Source organism: Delphinus delphis, chromosome 20 (assembly GCF_949987515.2).
Source record: "Delphinus delphis chromosome 20, mDelDel1.2, whole genome shotgun sequence".
Taxonomy (NCBI): Eukaryota; Metazoa; Chordata; class Mammalia; order Artiodactyla; family Delphinidae; genus Delphinus; species Delphinus delphis.
In genome coordinates, this window is record NC_082702.1 from 45,959,413 (window position 1) to 45,982,049 (window position 22,637).

At 58.4% G+C, this 22,637-nt stretch overlaps 1 protein-coding gene across 2 annotated transcripts; it reads left to right on the forward strand.

Annotated features, from left to right (window-relative positions):
- The first annotated feature begins 1,186 nt into the window (after nucleotides 1-1,186).
- MTSS2 (MTSS I-BAR domain containing 2) lies at nucleotides 1,187-22,493 on the forward strand. Of its 2 annotated transcripts, none has more exons than XM_060000963.1 (14): nucleotides 1,187-1,467; nucleotides 6,331-6,392; nucleotides 6,481-6,554; nucleotides 7,410-7,494; nucleotides 7,579-7,670; nucleotides 7,757-7,831; nucleotides 9,153-9,310; nucleotides 9,521-9,628; nucleotides 10,568-10,665; nucleotides 12,185-12,407; nucleotides 18,197-18,271; nucleotides 18,572-18,748; nucleotides 18,933-19,098; nucleotides 19,182-22,493. In XM_060000963.1, exons 1-14 carry the CDS (start codon nucleotides 1,399-1,401, stop codon nucleotides 19,961-19,963), a joined length of 2,244 nt encoding a protein of 747 aa, XP_059856946.1. In that variant the 5' UTR covers nucleotides 1,187-1,398; the 3' UTR covers nucleotides 19,964-22,493. The 2 variants fall into 2 exon arrangements, with proteins under 2 accessions (XP_059856946.1, XP_059856947.1); XM_060000964.1 differs by having other exon boundaries at nucleotides 12,281-12,407.
- The last annotated feature ends 144 nt before the right edge of the window (nucleotides 22,494-22,637 follow it).

Genomic DNA, 22,637 nt, shown 5'->3' on the forward strand with positions numbered 1-22,637 from the left:
ATGGGACATGTCCCCATTAGACAGATGAACTGAGCCTCAGGAGTTTCTGAATGAAGGGGCACACTGCAGAACGTTCCAGGTCACTGGGGATGGAGGGGAAGGCCCAGACCAGTGCAGGGAGTTGGGCGGGGCAGGGGGTGGGCTTCCCACATCCCCACCCCTTGATTTGGCTAAATGAGCCTTAGCTCACCAAACCTATAAGCCAGAGTCCACCTGACCCCAGGCTTTGGGAAGCCTCGGATTGGCCTATGATCTCCCAAGTGGCTCTTGTGGGCCCCTGGAATAGAAGAGAAGGATCTTGTGCGGGCTTTTCCTCAGAGCCCCAGCATAGGGCCGGGAGGGTGGGTTTCCCTGCCTGGAGTCTCCAGAACAGGATGACAGACTGAACTCACCATGGCCAACGTACACACACATGCATCCTCATACGTGGGTACCCTGGCGTAAGAGACGGGACAGTGGCCCACCTCTGTTCTGCTGGTCCCACATGGCCCCAACCCGAGGAAAGAGGTTGCTTGAGGACCAGTACACCGCCACCCCCAAAGGTCCGGCCTGGGGCACCCCATGCAGGTGGCATCAGCACTGGCACTGCTTGGAAAAGGAGCCACAGAACTTCTGGAGGAGGGTCCAAACCCTTCTGTGCCGGGGATAAAACGTTCCAAGGCGGGTGGCCTCCAGGGCACCGTGCGCCCCTGCTGAGGGTGGTGTAGCCGTCCCACGGGATGCGCCCCGAGGACCCCAGCCTGCCCCCCTCTTCTTAAAGCGCGGGAACACCCACCCCCCGACACACACACACACACACACACACACACCGACACATACACACGCACCCCGACATACACACACACACACCGGCCAGAGACCAAAAGCTGGAGGGGGTGGTGGTGTTGGGCACCTTCCCGGAGCGGGCACCCAACCACTGGTCCCACTCCCGCGGGCAAGCCGGGCAGCCCCGCCCCAGCGCCGCCCCCGAACCGCGGTGGCGCCTGCGCCTGCCGGGCCCTCTAGCCCGACCAGTTCGGCCGCGCCGGGGCTCGGATTTCAAAGCCCGGGCTCCATTCCTGGTGAATGGGCCGGAGCTCGCCCGGTCTTTCCCACAGACCCCTCCCGCCACGGCCCTGCCCCTCCCCACGGCCCTCCCTCCGCGCATCCACGTGACGTCCAAGCCTCGGCGGCTCGGATTACGGACGCCGCTCCAGTCCCCGCGCCGCCCGCCAGCCCCGCCGCGACATGGCCCGCGCCGCCCCGCGGCGGCCCGCGATCCCCGAGCGCGGCGCGGCCGGCCGCTGAGCGCAGCCCGGAGGCTGCAGGCCCGACCCGGCCTCGGAGCGAAAGCCGCCGCGGCCTGGGTCCCCTCGCCCAGCCTGCGCCCCGCCGCCGACGCTGCCGCCCGGCCCGAGCATGGAGACGGCGGAGAAGGAGTGCGGCGCCCTGGGAGGGCTCTTCCAGGCCATCGTCAACGACATGAAGGTAACGGGGCGCGGCGGGGCTGGCCGCCCTGCGGGCGCGCGGGTGCTTGTGCGGGTGCGTGCCCCCTCTGGGGACGCGTGGCGGCGGGCAGCCGTGCCCCGCTGTGTCCGTGCGCCGCCGTGTCTGTTTGTCTGAGCGCCTCTGGCCTGCGACTGCCGTGCGCCCGGGTCTCTGGGTGCCCGTCTTGGGGGGTGTGGGTGCTCGTGTGTCGGGGTGTCCGTGCGGTGCCCTGGGTCCAAGCCCCGGGTCGCCCGGGTCGCAGCGCCCCCTTGGGGACCAGACCCGAGCCTGCGCACACGCGGGCTCCCCGCGCCCCAGACCCCCAAACCATGAATGGGGTTTGGCTCCGGGAGCGACTCCACGGCCCTTTAACGGGCCCGGGGTCTCTCCGGCCTCCGCCCCCTACCACCACCATCCCCCCCACTCCCCCGCCCACGACGGCCCGGGAGCCCAGACAATGCTGTCACCGCCAAAGCAGGGAAAAATAATAAAGCAGGGAACCGTTAACTCCTTCCCTGCCGGCCTCGGCCTCCGCACCCGCTGCCCGGGTCCCCAAAAACAAGATCCAGGACTCCAAGGTCTCCACGATGAGCGTTCCTGCATCCCAAGGCTTCTGTCCCCACCTTGGGAGGAGGAGGGAGAAGGTTGGGTTGATGGAGCAGCCCCAGGGAAGGGCTGTCAGCTCCAGCCCCTCCCCATGATTACCCAAGGTCAGGCTGCAGCGGGCCACCAATTCCTGGCCCACCGCTGGCTCACCAGGTGGGGAAACTGAGGCCTGGCTCAAGGTCATTAAGGAGACTGCTGGACACTCCCTGACCTCACCTCTCACTGGTGGTCTAGGGAGTGAGGGGGATCCTCTCCCCCAAAGAGGCTAGGGTTTGGCAGGGCCGCCCCAGGCTGACTAGGCAGAGAGGAAGGGCAGCTCCAACGACAGGACGGGGACCAGGAAGCAGCGTTTCTACCCTTCCCCTCTGGGGCAGGCCTGTGGGGCAGGGGAAGAGCAGGGGAGAGAACTGGGACCTCGTCAGACCCCCACCCTCACAACCTGTCTCACACTCCCAAGTACACAGCATAGAATCCTACTGTGACGTCGCAGGCCCCAGGAGGACACACCACAGTGCCCAAGCAGGCCCTTCGGGGGGCTCCCAGTGCTGCCAGGGGAACAGCCCCAGGGGCAGCTGCCAGATCCCTGCGCCCCCACCCCCACCCCCAAGAGAACTGGAGCCACCCTCACTAGGAACTACAGGGTTAGCAGCATGCATAGGTGCCGCTCACTGCCCCCGTATAGGGTGCTCCCCTGAGAGCTCCATCCCCTGCAACTCCACTCCAAGCTGCTTCTGCCGGCCCCCAAAAGTCCTGGCCTCTCTCTGCCCTCAGCAGCCCCTCCTGCCCTGTGGACATCACAGCCCTGGCACCGGGTTTCCTTCCTGGGACCAAGCAGCCCAGACAACCCTCCCCCAACCATTCCCAGGGCTGGCAGAGGGGGGGACCTTCCCACACCCTCCTCCTTCTGGCATCCTCTCCACAAACACTGCAGAGAGCAGCAGCTTTTGCACAGAGCAGAGGGGCAGGACTGTCTCCCTCCCTCTCCAGGCAATTTGCAAGGCACTTTGGGATGAGATAGAAGGAAATGGGCCCAGATTGTAACAAGTGATTGAGGCAGGATTTTCTGACATGTGGAAGCAAACTGGGAGAGGTTTCACCTGCGGTGATGCCAAGTCCCGATATACCTACAACACATGCATGTGTTTGGGCCAGGGACAGAGCAGGGGACCGGGCCACCTGGAGGTCGATCATCTGGATTTGAGGGACAGCTTCTGGCTGTTTCCTTCTGTGGCCTGAGCCACAGAAGCAGCAGGGTTTCCGTAGAGGAACGTGGCCAGGTTGAGGAGACTGAGCTTACCTGTGAGGCCCCTCCACACAGGGCAAGCACGGCCACAGGCCCCACAACAGCACACCCCGGCCCTCCTGGAGGCCCAGACCCTGGCATGGGAGAGGCAGAGTAGGGGGAGGAGGACCTACACCTGGAGGCTGGGGGGCCTGGAGGAGGACAGTAGCTCAGGGATCGGGAGGGGGCCCTCGGGAGGGCCGGGGTGTAGCTCAGGTGTAGACAGTAGCTCAGGGATCGGGAGGGGGCCTGCCTGCTGTGCCTCATTTAGCTCAGATGCCCATCGAATCCCAGAGAAGGGCAGGGACTTGCCCAAGATGACAGGGCTGGGTGTGGCACCCAGGGCTCTGCCTCAGCCCCAGGCCTCACCTTCAGCAGCACTGGCCCATCCAGAAAACAGGGTCATAATCTTTGCCTGCCCTCGAGAGTGGGGAGTGTCACCCGGACACATAGGCCCTGGCCAGGTGGGAGAGGCTCCTGGCAGAGAAGCAGGGGTCAAGTGTCTGCTCTGTCTGCCAGCATTAACCTAGCATTTACTGTGTGCCGGGCACTGTGCTAGTGCTTTCCATGCAGTCTCCATACTGACCTGCTGACATCGGTACACTTCCCATCCTGACCTTACAGGTGAGCAGACAGGCTCAGAGAGGATGCCCTGGCCCAAGGCCACCCAGAAAGACCCCTCTCTGGGATTGCAGCCTGAGTCGCTCACCTGCACAGTCCAGGGCCCGGTCAGAGATAGTGTCCGGGGGCCAGGGGCCTGGGGCCCTGCAGCCTCCATATCGGTCTCATCCCATCCACTTGAGCACCTCTAGTGAGCATGTAACCTCTCCCCTCCAGAGCAGCCCACTGCTCTGGGGGCAGAGCTGGGCGTCTCTCCCATCCACGTAGTTCCTGCCCCCTACCCACCCTTGATGCCCAAGTATTCGTCTCCGTGCATTCCAGAAGTGGTGGGGGGTGGATCCCTGATGTGTAGTGACCAGTCAGACAAGGGATCAGATCCTGACCCTGGCACTCGATGGCCTTGGGCAAGCCGGTTAATCTCTCTGAGCCTCAGTTTCCTCGTCTGTAGAATGGGGGTGACAACAGTATTCATTTCACAGGGTCATTGTAAGGATTCCATGCGATCACACAGTGCCTGGCCCACCGCACGCTCTTGATCAACAGTTGCAGTCCCTGTCACTAGTGATAACAACCCAGGGTCCTAGAACCTGACAGCCAGGGTGCGGCCCACGTGAGGGCACAGGTCCAGGTGAAGACTGAGGACACCCCTGGGGCCCTGGCTGCTTCGGCCCCTCAACCTCACCTCTGGGGTCCTCATGAGTTACTAGTGGGAGGTGGAGTCTCAGGTCCTTAGAGACCCAGGTGCTCCTGTCCATCTGCTGAGGAGGGACTGGGCCTGGCCTCCCCCATGCCCCATCCTGTCCCCTCTCCACCAGGAAAGCCAAGGCTGTGAGGGTCTGGGTTGGAGCCATCCTGGCTGGGCAGAGGCGTCGGGGTGGGCCCCAGCCGGGGACTTTAATGGGGTAGGGACCTGTGTCTTCCCAGCTTCTCCCAGCCTGCTGCCTTCTGAGACTGCCCAGAGGCTGCTGGGGGTGCTTAGGTTTTCTGGGGGCCAGGACGGTGCCTCTGGACCCCTGTACCCACAGCATCATCCCTCCTCCCTGGAGGCCTTGGCAAGGCTTAGGGCTGAGGGTGTTGAGGTGAGGGAGGGCGCCAGGCCCTCAGGACTGTCAGGGGTGGCCTCCCGGGCTCCTTTACCCTGAGCCGTGCCGCACGGAGACAGCCCACGCACAGCCTCCCCCTTCCCGCTCCAGCCTGTGTGAACTTCTCAAATATTTGCTTTCCCTGGCCACTGGTTGGGCTGGGCTGGGAGGGGAGGGAGTTTCTGAGGCTCCCAGAAGCAGCCCTGTTCTCCCCACCCCTGCAGGCTGGCCCTGTCCCTGGGGTTCCAGCCTGGCAAAGCCTCCCTCTGAGGCCTTGGGGACTGGGGTCTCTGCCTTCCCCCTTTCCACCGGAAAAGCCCCAGCTCCCAGCATCCCATCCCACATGGAAGGGAAGGTCAGCAGCACTTTGGGGCTAGGGGCTTTGCCGGCCTGAAGCTCCCCTTCAAGGATCAAGTCTTCCACAGGGCCATTGGGCCAGGACCCAACAGCCATGCGAGGGCCCATTAGCCAGAAAAACCCCTTGATCTCACTGGACAACTTGATCACCAAGAGCCTGGCTTCCCTACTGGGAAACCCCCTCCCAACTCAGAACTTTGGGCCAGGCTGGGATAAAGGCCACACTGTGTCCCCAGGAGGGGAGGGGAGCCGGGGGTGGAGAAAGGTGGCTCTGTTGGCCGCACAAGGCCCCATTCAGCCTGGGGCCTGACTGTCCCAGGCAGGCTGGCCAGCCTCTGAAGCAGCCAGAGCCTCCCCGGGCCTGGGAGCCACCTCTGCTGGCCCGGGATGGATGGATGGCCGGGCTGGCAGTTCCTTCCAGGGCACAGGGTGGGGGCCCCAGAGGCCCCAGTTTAGACCTAGCATGCCTTGAGCCCTGGCACTGTGCCTCTGCCCCCATGCCATGTGGACCATCCTGGGCTGTGTCGGGGGAACATAGTGCCCCTCATGTGGCTCAGCCCAGATTCCCTGCCAGGCCCCTCCCATCCCCGAGGAGACAGGACCTGCCATTCACTGTTTCCATCTCCGTTGAGGATGTGGGCCACCATTGCAGACAGTGGGCCAGAGTTCCTGACTGTCAGGAAGGGAGGAATGGGCAAAGGTGCCTGTTCCCAGGGCCAGGCCTTCTTCATGCCCCAGATCTCTGTCCTTGGTCGCCTTTCCCCCTAGAGAGCCCAGGAGCCTTCCTCTCCGCAGAGGCAGGGTTGCTGTCTTAGAAACTGCCCAGAGTCTGGACCCAGGCATGTGGGGAGCCCAGCCCAGGTAGAGCCCTGCAGTCCTCAGGGAGTCTCCCTTCCTCTCCCATCTCCTCTGCAGAGCTCCTACCCCATCTGGGAGGACTTCAACTCCAAGGCCACAAAGCTGCATTCCCAGCTGAGGTGAGGCTGCTGAGGGTGCCCCAGCTGGGGAGGGAATGGGTAGAAAAGCCACCTCACCCACAGACCATCCCGCTGTCCATCTCCCCAGGACCACTGTGCTGGCTGCTGTGGCCTTCCTGGATGCCTTCCAGAAAGTGGCTGACATGGCCACCAACACCCGAGGTAGGGAGGGGGCATGGCTGGAAGTTGGGGATGCCCCAGGTTGGGCTTGGAAGCTGGAAAGGCTGAGTGGAATATGAACTGGGAAGAGGACACCAGGCCCAGAGTCGGGACCTTGAGTTCTGCTCCCTAATGGAATGGGCTTTTTGTGGAGAGAGTGAGCCTCTCGTCATTAGAGGCATGCAAGCAGGAGTGGGCGAAAGATGACAGGATGTTACAAAGGGGGGTTCCCTTCTCGCTTCTGGGCGGCTGGTTTGACCCCTCAGCCACAGTTGTTCATGCTTCCCTATGGTGAGTTTGACTGTGGCGGCTTCTTTTCCACTGCCTTCTGCCCTTCCGAGAGCACAGAGGGCAGGTGAACATTCCCTGTTGGCCTTGGCATCTCCTCTACATTCTGGTCCGAGGAGCAGGGACCTGGGTCCCCGGCTCCTTTGGGTGGTGAGAACCAAGGCAGTGGGCGCATGCTGGCACTCTCACACCTGCATCTGGGCACACCTGGAGGGGGTTCCTGGTAGGGCAGGAGGGGATTTTGGTTGGATCTTTGGATGTCTTTGATGCCAGCCTTTCCCAGCTGGGGTGAAGGGCAGCTCCTGGCCCGACCAGCAGAGCAGCCGCAGCTGCAGGAGGCTGACATAGCCAGGATGGGCAGGACCTTGGTCCCGTACGGAGGAGGGCCTTGGTAAATACTGAGAAGAGATCAAGTCGCCTGCTGGGGCCGGCAGGACTGCGGAAAGCTGGGGGGCGGGGCGCGGGGTGCCGGCTCGGTCTTCGCGGGCCGGTGCGCCCCCTCGTGGCCTGAGGCCGGGACTGCAGAAGCCCCAGCGGGCCCGTTCACATGCTGCGCGCTTGCCTCGCCAGGGGCCACGCGGGATATCGGCTCGGCGCTCACGCGCATGTGCATGCGCCACCGCAGCATCGAGACCAAGCTGCGGCAGTTCACCAAGTGAGTGGGCGCTGTGGTCGGGGAGGGGGGCGTGTCACGGGGACACCTCCATGGTGGACCTGACCCTCTTGCCCCCGCCCACAGTGCGCTCCTGGAGAGCCTCATCAACCCACTGCAGGAGCGCATCGAGGACTGGAAGAAGTCGGCCAACCAGCTGGACAAGGACCACGCAAAAGGTGGGTCTGGGGCTCGGCCCGTGCTTCCCGCCCCCCAACTGGGCAGAAACCGCCGTCACAGGGCTCCTTTCTCATCCCTTGCACAGAGTACAAACGAGCCAGGCATGAGATCAAGAAGAAATCTTCAGACACGCTGAAGCTGCAGAAGAAAGCACGCAAAGGTAGAGCCCAGAGCTGGCCCACAGAGGCACAGCCCCACGGGGCCCCGCTCTGTATCCCCCGCCGCCCTGTGGGGCACCCCAGGGCATCATCCTGGCCTGAGGGGTCCTATCCCGCACACAGGACCCTCCAACCTGTTGGGTGGGGCAGAGGGAGCACCTTGCACCCCAGACCCGACCCAGGACCTCCCCTCCCAGGGAGGCAGCAGGAGGCCAACAGGCCCAGGCACCCCCAGACCCCACCCCCCCCACCCCCAGGAGTGGCTCTGTCCATCCGGCTGTCTTTCACACATTCTTTCTTTCTCTGTCTCTCCTCTCCTCTCCTCGTCCCAATCCTTCCTGTAGAGCTACTTGGTAAGTCAGATGTCCATCCCTCCAGCTGCTCCTCCCGTCCTTGTCGTCCTTGTCGCATTTGTCTGTCTCCCCCAGCTCAGGGCCAGTGGAAGGAGCCTCTCCAGGCCAAGGAAGAGCGAGGAAGGCGGTCGGTCCAGCGAGGGAGGGGCCTGGGGCACAGTCCCCTTGGGGCCCCTGGGGCCCCTGGCCAGGGATGAGTCCGGGGCCACTGCTGGGTCAGTCTGCCAGGCCAAGAGGGGTTGGACCGGGCAGGGTGGGGACACAGGCCCTGGCTGCCCCGCCCCCGCCAGGCCCTCCCAGAGTCCTTACCTCTTGCCTCCCCACTTCCTGTCTCACTGTCTCCTTTACATCATCTTCTCGCCTCTCCGTGTCTCTTTCGCCGCTTCTTGGTGTCGCTGTTGCTGTCCTTGTGCATCATTCCCTGAGCTGAGGGGGGACCCACACGGAGGCACCCCGTTCCCTGTCCCCTGGGCCCAGTCCCTAGCCCTCTTGGCCCCTACACCCCCTCGTGGCCTGGCCTACAGCTGTGCCCCCCACGCTCTACTTTGTCCTGCTTCCCTTCCTCCTCCCTGTGCCCTGGGACGTGAGGGGCCACCATCCCGTGGGCAGTGAGGGTATCCTGGGGGGTGGAAGTCTCAGCTCTTGTGGAGGCTGCCACTGGGCTCCCCTGAGCACAGCTGCACCAAGGGCGGCCCTGGGGCTGCCCAGGGCTCTGCTCACCCCAGGACCTGGGTGGCTTCGCAGCTTTGGTATCTTTCCTGTGTGCTTTGTTTATCTGTCCTCTCTGTCTGCTCTGGGGACCAGCCCTTCCACAAGCCCCAACGTCCCGACTGCCCTCCCCAGTCCCCTGGCCCCCATGGCAGTGCCCAGCCCCACGACCAGGGACACCACCACGGGGTCTGAGCTATGGATGCAGTGGGCCGGGCCGGGCCGGCATCCCCAGCGTGGCCTCTCCTCCCAACCCCTCCAGGGAAAGGAGACCTGCAGCCCCAGCTGGACAGTGCCCTGCAGGACGTGAACGACATGTACCTGCTGCTGGAGGAGACGGAGAAGCAGGCGGTGCGCCGGGCCCTGATTGAGGAGCGTGGCCGCTTCTGCACCTTTATCACCTTCCTGCAGCCTGTGGTGGTGGGTTCCTCGGGAGCAGAGAGGCGTTCTGAGCGTCTCCACCATTGGGCTAGTTGAGGGGTTCCCAAGAACCATGATTTGGGAGCCTCCATCAGCCCAAGCAGCGTTGGTTGGTGGGAAGGGGTGAGGGAGGGGAGACCCAGTGTGGCCTGGCCCTCCAGGGTGCATGGGCAGGGGTGGGGCCGAGAGGCTGACTCACTGCTCCATCAGAACGGCGAGCTGACCATGCTGGGAGAGATCACCCACCTGCAGGGCATCATCGATGACCTGGTGGTGCTGACCGCGGAGCCACACAAGCTGCCCCCCGCCAGCGAGCAGGTGCGGCCAGCCCTGGGGACAGGACAGGGGAGGGGATGGCTTGCCCTTGGTTGGGGATGATAGAGGAGAAAAGGGGACAGCATTTGGAGGAGGCAGCTGGACACAGAGGGCCACCTGTGGGGATCTAGGAGCATCTGCCCAGGTGAGGGGTGGTGTGCCCAGGACCCAATGGGGGCCTTATATCGAGAGCAGACGGGTGGAAGTCCCAGACCCGCAGGATCCCCCTGAGAAAGCAAGGCCTGATGATGCCTACCTGCCATCCACACCCAGACCCGTCAGCTCCCCTGGACCCAGACGCTCCTGCCCCCGTGTGCTGCCCTGCCCACTTCGCCTCACCACCATGCTCCCATTGCACTAGGGTCGGCCCTACCTGACAGCGCCGTGGCGTTGCTCTCGCTAGGCGCCTACTGTGTGCCCAGCCCACACGGAGCACTTCCCATGGGTCACCTCATTCATTCACCCCAGTGGCCCTCTAAGATAGGAATGATCGGCTGCATTTCACAGGAGAAACCCAGGAGAGACCCAGGAACTTGCCCGAGAGCAGAGCAGAGCCAGGATTTGAACCCCGTGGTGTCCTTCATGGTCACTCTGGCCTGGCTCCTCTGCCAGCGACAGTGAGTCCTCAGGATCACCAGGTTCTCCCACGTCCTGGCCTGCGCAGCTTCCCTGAGAAGCAGAGGGGGCAGAATCTCCCCAGGCATCCCCCCCAGCCCTCTGGCAGCCCTGCTTCCTGCCCCTGAGTGAGGAGCTTGTGTTAGGAAAAGGCTGGGGGGCAGGGGGCTTCAGACTCCCAGGGATCTCCTTTGGGGCCCGGTTCTCAATTGGGAAGACAGCAGGGGGCCTCTGGCCCTACTAGCCCTCGGAGGGGAGGCCCAGGAAAAGGATGAGGCTCTCTGCAGGGCAGGGCTGCTTCCAGTGACCCCATTCATGTCCATCCAGGTAATCAAAGACTTGAAGGGCTCAGACTACAGCTGGTCCTACCAGACCCCACCCTCATCGCCCAGCAGCTCCAGCTCCCGGAAGTCCAGTATGTGCAGGTCAGTGGGGGGCTGAAGTGGGGTGCAGGGAGGGGCAGGGGTACTGCAGCAAGGAATCGGGAAGGTCCCACCAAAACTGCATCAAGAATAGCTTCAGGGCCCCAGAATTCACACAACTCCTACGTCACCAAGGAATCTGCAAGCATAGGGGAAACTTCTCTCGTTGCAAGACTGCTGCTAGTGCAGGCGTGTGTTGGGGGCGGGCGGAGGGGCAGCAGCTTCATTTATGGAGCTATAAGTGTGCACCAGGTGCCGTGCTAAATGCTTTATGCATTTTCTTCATTGAATCCTAACACCACCGTATCAGGTATGGTGTTGTCTCCATTTCACAGAAGGAAAAGCTGAGGTACGGAATCCCAGCATTTAACCACTAGACTCTGCCAGGCTCAACACAGTGCTGGGGCAATAGTAAGAATCTAAGATGGGGAGGGCTGTGGAGGCATTGGGGAACATGCGCTGAGGCTACAGGATTATTACCTTATGGACACTGCAGCCTGGCTAGTTCCTGAGAGCGGGTGCCTGGGCAGCTGCCACAGGCCTGAACCTCAGCCTAAGCTGGGCCCCGAGGTCTTGCAGAGCCAAAGAGAGGCCAAAGGTCTTGCTCGGTCACCGGTCAGGCTCAGGCGCAGGAGCACTTCCTGGGTGGGATTGGGAGAGCTATTTAAGATTCAAGGCTCCTCGGCGGGAGGGCAGTGAGCATAGTGCGAGTTCCTGGCGGGGAGACCCCTCTGTGCCAGGCACCCTTTCCCCAGATCCACCTTGGCTGGGCAACCGGGGCATGGGCGGTAAGGCAGGCACAGCAGTCAGCGGCTCCTGCAGGGAGAGGAGGGTCCACGTCAACTGGCGGCTCTTCAGCCCCCGGGTGGGTGACTGGCACAGGAGGGGAGAGTTGATTGCAGGGGACACCCATGACCAAGGGTGGAGGCTGGGGACCTTCCCGGTCATGCTCAGGAGGAAGGCGACCTTCACTGCCAGGAATGTTGCCCAGGGATGAAATGGTTGCATAGAGGATATGAACTACAGAGGGCTGGACACCCTTCAGGGGGCAGAAAGGATGAGGGCAATGGTGAGTCCAAGCCCCACACAGACCGTCACCATGCAGTAGACGTTCAATTAGGATTTGATAGCAAATATCAGACTTTGAGAAGACAGTCATGATCAGACTTATGTCTGGCTGTAGCCTAACTGGGAAACTCTTTGATGCTGGGTGACCCCGTTTCTTCCTTGTTAACCTAAGGTCTCCTGTTCTTGATGGCAGAGCAGGAGGTAGCCCTGGGGTGCTCCGGGGGCAGGCGCTGGGCCAGCTTTTCAGTGTGGTCCCCTGCCCAGGCCCCACTCTGTCCCACAGTCCTGGAACCCAGCTCCTCTGTGGCACTTTGGTCTCAGGACCTTGTAGTCTGACATTATCTTTTCCTTCCTTTGCCCCTCACCTCTCTCCCCCACCCTCGTCTGTCACCCTTCCACACACACCCCTGTGTCTCCCTGTCTGGCTGCTGTGCACCCCCCTTCACTTCCCCAGCGCCCCCAGCAGCAGTAGCGGTGCCAAGGGTGGCGGAGCCCCGTGGCCTGGGGGTGCCCAAACATACTCACCTGGTTCCACCTGTCGCTACCGCAGCCTGGCACAGCCGGCCACCGCCAGCGCCCGCCTCTCCAGCGTCTCCTCCCACGACTCTGGCTTCATCTCCCAGGATGCCACCTACTCCAAGCCCCCCTCGCCCATGCCTTCAGACGTCACCAGCCAGGTGAGGGGGCATCTGCTGAACCATCTGGGGTAGGGTGCAGTGGCCTCATGCCAGCCTCAGGCCATCCACGTTGGGGGCCACCTACAGCTGTTGAGACTAGCCCTGGAGGTCCCCAGGGCCACCACATTGAGGACCAACCTCAACTCACTGCCTCAAGGCTAAGGAGAGTTGGAAGGTCTTAGAGCAGCTTACCAGCTCTGGTGCCTTGTGACCCTCCCCCTGCATAGGCTGGCTGTGATGGAGTGGCTGGCCCTAGGAGGCACCCCCCAGGAGCCCCAGAATCTGCAGACATCCTCCCCCTTCTCCACACTTTGGCCAGCTCATTCTGAACACAGAGACTGGCCCAAGAATCTCTTCAGATGCAGGCTCAGATCCTGCAGCCTCAGTGAGATGGAAACAGAGGAACTACAGCAGAAGACAGAGGGAGGTCAGGCCACATGCCCAGGGTGCTGTCCTTCCCCATCATGGCGAGTGCCTCCATTTGAGCTCAGCATTCTCTCTTTTCCTGCCCTCTTGCCCAAGGATGTCCCCACTGCATTGCCAGTCTCCCCTCCTCTGCTGGCTCATCCCTGTCAGTACACAAACACATGCTCTAGTATCATCCATCTTAAAAGCCCTCCCTTCCTCCATGTTCTCCTCCAGCCACCTAGTCTCTCCTTCACAGCAAAACTTCTCAAAAGACTTGTCCACGCTGACCACCTCTACCTCATTCCCCATTCACTCCTGTCTGCTTTACCTATCAGTAATCGAAAAGCTGGAATTGTTCATTTCTCCCATATAGTTCTATCCGTTTGCTTTATATATTTTGAGACTATTTTATTAGGTGCATACAACTTCAAAATGTTAACTCTTCTTAGTGAACTGAATCTCCTAACGTGATGTAGTTGATCTTCTGTTACTTTTATGTTTTCTAGCTTAAAGTCTGTTTTGATATTACTACAACTCCTTCAGCTTTATTTTGCTCAGTGTTTATGGTATCATTTTCTGTCTCTTAGCTTTTAAGCTATGTCCTTATGTTTTAGATGAGTCTCTTATAAACAGCATATGCCTAGATTTTCTTTTCTTATCCAGTCTGACAATCTCTTAATTGACGTTTTTAGTCCATTCACATTTATTATGATTACTGGCATATTTAGACTTCTGTCTTACTTTTTTCTTTCTATTCATTCTGCTTTTTCTGTGCTGCTTTTGTCTCTTCTCTTGCTTTTTGTTTTTTCCTTTCCCCATTATTTTCCTTCTACTGGATTTTAAGTTATACTTCTTATTTCATTTCTTTTACGGGTTACCTTGAAATTTTACCATGCATCCGTAGCAAAGTCACAGCCCCACCTCCTGAATAATTCAAGGACCTTAACGTATATTTTAACTTCAGTCACCCACTCCCTCCCCTTATAAGCTATATATATCTCCTTTTTAATCATCCCCATGATTGACATTTTTCTTCTTAATTTTATCATTATTTTATACATACAGTATCTGTATGTTTAGATTTACCCATATGTGTTTACACTTTTTTTGTTCATTTTTTCCTTGTATCCCATCTTCCTTCTAAGGTCACTTTCCTTCTTTCTGAAGTAAAATATGTCCTTTAGAAGTTCTTTTAGAATGGGTCTGTAGTAGTAAACTCAGTTTTTGTTTATCTGTAAACATGCTTTATATTTTTCCTCTTTCTTGAAAGTTAGTTTTGCCAGGGATGCAATTCTGGGGTGACAGTTACTCCGTTTCCACATTTTGAAGACATATTCCCCCTGTGTTCTGGATTCTGTGGCTGGTTGTAACGTCCGCTGTCAGTCACTGTTGTGCCTTTGTGCATGATCTGACTTCTCTCTCTGGCCACTTTAGTTTTTCTACAATGTATCTAATTGTGGATTTGTTTTTGTTTAACCTCACTTGGTGTGTTTGTGTTTCTCTATCTCTGTATTCATGTTTTTCATTCGTTCTAGGAATTTTCAACCATTATCTCTCTTTTTTTTCATATATATAAATTTATTTATTTATTTATTTTTGGCTGAGTTGGGTCTTTGTTGCTGCACGTGGGCTTTCTCTAGTTTCGGCGAGTGGGCGCTGCTCTTCATCGCGGTGTGCAGGCTTCTCATTGCGGTGACTTCTCTTGTTGCGGAGCACGGGCTCTAGACGTGCAGGCCTCAGTAGTTGTGGCTTGCAGGCTCTGGAGCACAGGCTCAGTAGTTGTGGTACACGGGCTTAGTTGCTCCGCGGCATGTGGGATCTTCCTGGACCAGGGCTCGAACCCGTGTCCTCTGCATTGGCAGGCAGGTTCTTAACCACTGCACCACCAGGGAAGCCCGTCAACCATTATCTCTTTATTCTTACTTTCATTTGTGTGTTTCTTCACTGTCATATTTCCCATCTCTTTGTTTCTCTGGATAATTTCTTCAGGTCCATCTTCCAATGTACTTTTTCTCTATTTTATAGCTATTTAACTTATCCATTAAGGGTTTGGTTTTTTTTAATTCTGAAATAATTTTAGCCTTGTAGAAAATCTGTAAAAAGAGTGCAGAGTTCCCACCCACCCTCCCCACAGTCTCCCCGGATGTTAACATCTCACGTAACTACCAAACAATTTTCAAAACCAGGAAATTAACACAGGCACAATACTGTTAACTAGTCAACAGACTCTTCACATTTTGCCAGCTTTCTCACTAACGTCCTTTTCCTGGTCCAGGAGTCCAGGATCCAACACAGGACCCTACCTTGCATTTTATTATTGTCTCTCTTTAGGCTTCTCCAGTCTATAATGGCTCCTCAGTCCCTCTTAAATGACTTTTGAATACTGGTTATGTATTTCATAGAATATTCCTCATCTTGAGTGTCTTCCCATAATTAAATGGGCAGGAAGAGCACAGCAGTGGTTTACTGCTATTCCACCTCCTCACCAGACCTTGGTATCCTTTTCATTTGAGCCGTTCTGATAGGTGTTATATCATAGTGCCCTGTGTCTTTAATTTGTATTTCCCTGATGACTAATGAGGTTGAACACCTTTTCATACTTTTAAAGGCCATTTGGATATCCTCTTTTTGTGAAGGACCTGTTCAGATCTTTTGCTTATTTTTCTCTCCTAGGTTGTCTGTCTTTTTCTTGTTGATTTGTAGAACTTCTTATATATTGTGGATACAAGTCTTTTCATCTGATAATCTTCTCTGATTCTGTGGGTTGCTGTTTTACTCCCTTGATGGGGTCTTTTAATGACCTAAAGTTCTTAATTTTAATGTGTGTCCAATTTATCCATTTTTTTTCAATTGTTATTGCTTTTTCTGTCCTGTTTGAGGTATTTTTGTGTACTCTAAGGTCACAAAGATGTTTTCCTCCTAAAAAAGCCTTTTTGTTTTACCTTTTCTTCATTTAGATCTGCAGCTCATCTGGAATTCATTGTGTGTGTGTGTGTGTGTGTGTGTGTGTGTATGTTTGTGTGTGTGGTGAGGTAGAGGTCTTTTTTTCCATATGAATATCTAATTGACAGTTTTTTGAAAATACCATCTTTTCCTCCACTGCACTGTAGTGTGTTAACCTTTGTCATAAAACGGGTGTCTGTGAATGCATAGCTGTTTCTGGAGCTTGTATTCTATTCCACTGGTTGATTTGTCTGTTCTTGTACCAATACCACACCATCTCAATTATTAATAGCTTTATAAAAAATCTTGATATCTGGTAATAAAAGTCCTCCAGCTTTGATATTCTTCAATATTACCTTGTCGGTTTTTGGCCCTTTGCATTTCCTTATGAATTTTAATATCAGCTTGTCAGTTTCCACTAAAAAAAAACAAAAAACAGCCCCTAGGATTCTGACTGGGATTACATATGTCTCTCCATTTATGATGGCTTTACCTTCTCTCAATAATATTTTGCAGTTTTCATGTGAGGATCTTGCACATCTACTGCTGGATTTTTTGCCCTGGGTATCTGATGTTTATTGTTGCTATTTTAAATTATTTCGGCTTTTTTCAGAGTCTTTTACTTGTTTTTTAGCTGCTGATATTTAGCAATTTGATTTTTTTTCTATGTTGATCTTGTATCCAATAACCTCGCTAAAAACACATATTAGTTCTTTTGAATATTCTATAATACATACACAGTCGTGTCTTTTACAAACAACCATTTTCTTCTTTGCCAGTCCTTTTGCTTTTTACTTCTTTTTCATGCTTTATTGCACTGCTAGAACTTCCAGTGCTAAATAGAGAAGTGGTCATCCTTATCTTTTTCCAACCTCAGAAAAGTATTGATATTTTTGTAGATAACTCTTTATCAGATGAAGGAAGTTCCTTTCTATTGCTAGTCTAAGTGTTTTGTTTTCCGTGAATGGGTGTTGAATTTTTCCGCTGTTTTCCAAATACTTTTTTCCTTTTTTATTTTTGTCTTAACAATTATATTGGTAAAATTCTACATGTGTTTATTATTTCCTCCGAATCCTTACCTATAGAGTTTAGCTCCTTTTATTTTAGTCATCTTGCCTCATCATAAACTATTAAAAAGATCTGGGAGTCTAAACCAGGGTGATTTAGAGAATCTTACTTGGCTGGTACAGGATCTGGAGAGGTGCTACTGATTAGTTCCCTTCCAGGTTTAATTTGGGTCATCAACAGGGTGAGCTCTCCACCTTGCCACTTGCCCAGTCTCTCAACCACAGTGCTGAAGCCAGCCTCTGCCCTGGGGACCCTCATGGTCCTGTTTCTGCCCTTGCTTTTTTCTTCATTCTCTGTTGTTGTTGTTCTTTGTTATTTATGTATTTATTTATTTGGCTGTGCCGGGTGTTAGTTGTGGCATGCATGTGGGATCTAGTTCCCTGACCAGGGATCAAACCCAGGCCCCCTGCACTGGGAGTGCAGAGACTTAACCACTGGACCACCGGGGAAGTCCCTCTTTGTTGTTTTGAGTTGGGGGGCCTCCAGGGCACCTAGTTCCTGCCACTGTCCAGAGCAGGAGCCTCCTGGGCACCCTCGGTCCTGTCCTCAGTGGGCTTCTGCCCCACCATTCTGTGAAACAGTTCTGGAGGTCTGCACAGACACCCCTCCGCCTCATGTGCACGGACCCCCAGCAGCCGAGCACAACTGCCCCTCCCTCCTTTGCGTGTCAGGTTCTTCCCCTGATTCTGTGACATCACCTGCTCGTGGTCTTCCTCCACGCCACCAGCAGCTCCTGTCACTCCTGTTCGCTGGGCCATCCTCTTCTTCCAAAGCACTGAATGTCGGCCTGACGTCCTTGAACCTTTTCTCTAACCACCGTCATCCTGACTGCCTAGGTGACTTTATTCTGTCCGACGGCTGCTGGATTTGTGGTTCCAAACCTGACTTCTCCCTAAACTCCAGACTGGAAATACAATTGCCTGCATTGCATCTGGGCATAGATACCTAACAGGCAGCTCAGCTTAACATGTATAGGATGGAACTCTGGACTCCATTCCTCCCCCAGGCCTGCCCTTCTGAGAAAACAGTGGCACATCAACCCGGCAGTTCACGCCAGCACCCCGCTGCCCTCCTGAGTATCGCTCTTTCCCTGCCCACCACATCCAGGCCATCAGCAGCCAGCCTTCTTGTTAATCCTCAAAGTGTGTGGTTATCGGGCTGGGCTGGGGGGCAGGTCATTGCCCATGGCGTGCGCTCTGGGTGCTGCCTTCCACTGCATACGCTCGGCCGTGGCCGTGGCCCTGGAGGGCCTGGGGTGGGGATGCTGAGTCAGCAGGCCCTGCTGCATGCCAGCGCTGTGACCAGATCTGTTCCCTCCTCTCGTCCTGCCTCCCCGCCCATCCTCCTGCCTGCTCGCCTCTGCGTGGCAGAAGTCCTCCAGCTCAGCATCCTCCGAGGCCTCGGAAACCTGCCAGTCCGTCAGCGAGTGCAGCTCCCCTACCACGGTCAGTGCTTCCCACCCGCAGCGGGACACAGGGAGGGCCCAGGTTCAACCAGAGGGGCGTGCACGAAGCACTTGCTCCCCGCGAGACAGGCCTCCTGGGCACCACCTGCAGCCACTCCCCACACGCTCACATCTTTCCCTCCCGGGGCTCCCCATCCTGCCCCTGGGCCTGGCAGGACTGGGGTGTCACAGCACCCTCCGTGCTCTGTCCTTGGCCATGATTGTGAGCCTGAGGCCCCATGTGGGTCTGGAAACCCTGAACTTCAACAACAGTGAGGGCCCCCTTGGCCATGCCCTGCAGGACTGGGCCAAGGCCGGCCCCCACGAGCAGCCCTCAGGCAGCACCCTGCAGCGGAGGAAGGACCGAGTGGAGCTCCTCCGAGACACAGAGCCAGGCCCGGCTGTCGGGGGCACCCTGGGCCCCAGTGGAGAGGAGGCCCCGCGACCCCGCATGTCCCCTGCCACCATCGCAGCCAAGGTAAGCGGCAATTCCCTGGGCAGCCCAACCAGGGCCCCACTTTCACTCCTAGGTCACCTTCAGGAGGCCAGGCAAGTGGTCGCAGGGCCAGCTCAGACTGTTCAGCCTGTTGGGGGCTGCCTGCAGTCTGGGCTGAGGGGGAAGCGGGGAGCAAGGCTTCAGCCTGCAGTCTTACCACCCCCAGCACGGTGAGGAGGTGTCCCCCGCGGCCAGTGACCTGGCCATGGTGCTGACCCGCGGCCTGAGCCTGGAGCACCAGAAGAGCAGCCGGGACTCCCTGCAGTACTCGAGCGGCTACAGCACACAGACCACCACGCCCTCCTGCTCCGAGGACACCATCCCCTCCCAAGGTAGGCCCCGGGGGCCGGGGGCAGGCGGCTGGGCCTTCACAGGCCCCCAGGGCCCCAGGCCCACCGCATCCCGTGCCCCCCAGGCTCCGACTACGACTGCTACTCAGTGAACGGGGACGCAGACGGGGAGGGCCCACCCGAGTTCGACAAGTCATCCACCATCCCTCGCAACAGCAACATCGCCCAGAACTACCGCCGCCTGATCCAGACCAAGCGCCCGGCCTCCACTGCGGGGCTGCCCACCGCCGGGCTGCCCACCACCTCGGGCGCACCCCCTGGCGTGGCCACCATCCGCCGCACGCCCTCCACCAAGCCCGCCGTGCGCCGCACCCTCTCCAGCGCCGGCCCCATCCCCATCCGGCCACCCATCGTCCCCGTGAAGACGCCCACGGTGCCCGACTCCCCCGGCTACGTGGGGCCCACGCGGGCGGGCAGCGAGGAGTGTGTCTTCTACACCGACGAGGCCGCCTCGCCCCTGGCCCCGGACCTGGCCAGGGCCTCCCCGAAGAGGCTCAGCCTGCCCAACACAGCCTGGGGCAGCCCGTCCCCCGAGGCCGCCAGCTACCCGGGGCCGGGGGCCGGGCTGGCGGCTGAGGGCGACGAGCAGCAGCAGCAGCAGCTGGCTGCCAACCGGCACAGCCTGGTGGAGAAGCTCGGGGAGCTGGTGGCAGGTGCCCACGCCCTGGGCGAGGGCCAGTTCCCTTTCCCCACTGCCCTGTCGGCCACCCCTGTGGAGGAGACTCCCACCCCGCCCCCCGCTGCCACCAGCGACCCCCCGGCTGAAGACATGCTGGTGGCCATCCGGCGCGGGGTGCGGCTCCGCAGGACCGTCACCAACGACAGGTCGGCGCCCCGCATCTTGTGATCCCACCCTCTGGCCCGGGCGAGGCAGGTGGCCTGGTCGGTGGGCAGCGGCCACTTCAGAGCAAAGGCACAGTCAGGAGAGAGCAGAGCCAGGCAAGCTTTTTTTTTTTTTTTTGAAGTCATATGAGGCAAAGCTACTTTATTGGAAAGAGACACCCATCTTGGATTTCAAGGTTTAAACAGGAAATGACTTCTTTAACAAACCTCGCCAGGACGGAGCCTGCGGGCCTGGAACTTGGATTTGGAGCCTGTTTCAACCTTTGCTTGCCCACTCTGTCCCTCCTCTTCCTCCTTCCGGGCCCTGCCTTTTCCTGGTGTGGGTGAGCCCCAGAGCCACGCTCCCTGCCCACAGCAGCAGGGCCGGGCCAGCCTCTCCCGGTCCCACCAGCCTGGGTGGGCCCACAGTGCCACCGCTTAGCTAGCCTGGCCCGGCTTCTCGCCATCTCCCCAGGGACGGTGGCCTCGGGCTCTTCCGGAATGCTAGCCCACCCCGCCCTGACTGAGCCCCCTCCTCCTCCCTCCTCCACCGTCTCATCTCTCTGCCTCTCCAGGCTCCTCTCCTTCGGAGAGCAGGGCCGACGGGGAGCAGCTGTGCAGGGGCCAGGGGCCCAACCGGCTAAGGTATCTGGTTTGCTGAGAAAGCTCTACGGGATGGCTGGCTGTTGGGGACACGGGGTGGGGGGGGTTGGGGAGGTTGCAGCTGGGAGCCCAGCTGCCGTCGCCACCGTCGTCGTCGTCGTTGTCGGGGAAGGGGGCCTGGGCCCAAGTCAAGCCTCTTGGGGAAGACATGCAGGGGACCTGCTTGGAGGAGGCTGGGGACCCTGAAGCAGCATCCCCTCCCCCCAGGGGTGGCTGGGGTTGGAGGCAGGGCGGGGCTGGGCAGCGGGGAAGGAGTCCAGAGGCTAGGGGTCACCTGGCCAGTCCCCCAGGAGCTGCTTTCGGATGCCGTGATGGTTTCAGCCACCCCTGGGGATGGGGGCTGGAGCTGGGGGTGGGGGGAGGGACGGGAGGGGGTTCTTTTATGAACACACAATAAAATGAGCTGACCGGACAAGGACTGCTTGTGGGGACAGGGTAGACGGTACAGGGTGTGTCCAAGAGTGCCTGAGGGACGGGGTCGGGGGGGCCCACACTGGCGTTGGGCCTGTGGCAGGAGGAGGGCCTAATGGCTCCGGAGGCCAGAGAGCATCTCTTCTCTCCAGCGTCCGGAGCAAAGCCGCGGTGAGGTTGGAAAGGGCTGGGGGCTGGGCCTCCTGTCAGTCTGCTGCGGACCAAGGGGTGGGGGTGGGGGGCAGTGGGAGGAGATTAGCTTTGACTCTGTTGTCAGAGGAGCCGCCCTCCCAGGATGGTCCGGGCGGCGGGGAGCGAGGTGGCAAGTGCCCCCGCGCCATGTTGCGCGCCAGCTCCAAGCAGGTAAAAGCACGTGTGCCAAGTGCGAGCGGAGGACTTCCTGCGGCCCCGCAAGGCAGCCCAGGGCGGCCAGGGCGGCAGGGTCACGGGGCAGGGGCCCCTCCCGGGGTCAGGAGAGCTGGCTTTTCCTGGTCTGGATGGAGCCCAGGCTCCTGGTAGTTCTTGTGCCGGAAACTGGGGTCCAGGCACGGCGGCCAGGCGGGTGTGGGGAACCAAGGATGCCCCTGAGTATATGGAGCCCCGCGGGGTCCCCGAAGGCGGGTGGAGAACGTACCTGTAAGTCGCTAGGTCGGAGAAAGGAGACTTGCTAAGCGCACCACACCTGGAGGAGGGCCGGGGCGAGGAAGGGGGCGGGAGAGCAGATGGCCTGTATTTGAAGGCTTGGGGCGGGGCTTACACTGCCCCTCGCCACAGGGTTTGCCCAGGTGGGCTGATTTAAGATGCAGGTTATGTGATGTGAGCAGGGTAAGGGGTAGTGGGGTGGGGGGAGAGCTGAGTCCCCATGAGGAAGAGCTTGCCCCTGGGGAGGGGGAGGTGGCTTCGGAGACCCAGGGAGGGGGTGGGTGCGGCACAGCTGCCCCCCACCCACCCATACTCCAGTGGCGCCCTTCCCCTCCAAGCCCCCCCGCCCCAGGGCTGTACATAACTCCTCCATCCCCTTGATCGCCTCGCGTCCATTTAGTGACCACCTTGCAGGCCCACCCCTTTGGGATCCGAGCCAGCCATTCCGCATCACAAACTTTGGTTTGGGGGACTTCTTTACGTTTGTTTCATTTTTCTTTTTGTACAGAGAAATATTCTTTTCAAAAAGTGTCTTTTGACTGAAGTAACTTTTCTGGTGCTGTTAACTTGTTCCTTTTTTTAATTTATTTCCCCACCCCAGGCTCCCCCTCCTGGTTCCTACTCACTTTTTCTTCCCTCCACCACCCCCTCACCACCCCCATCCCATCTGAACCATTTTGTTTCTTTTCTTTCTGTCAGTTTTTGGATAAATGATCCTCTCCTTCCCCCCCCCCCACGCCCCTGCAACCCACCCTCTCCTTGATTTAAATAGTCACTGCTACAAGTAACAAATGCACTGTGAAGATTCCAGTATTAATAAAGTTGTACTGTAATTAACACCCCTGCCTCCACCTGGCTTTCTCCACCGCTGCTCACCTGCCAGCACCCCAGCCCTTGCCCATCCCATCCCAGATCCCCGCTGGGGGCGGGGCTCCCTGCAGGGCTCCGTGATGGGGGGGGTGGGGGGGCGTGCAGGAGTCGCC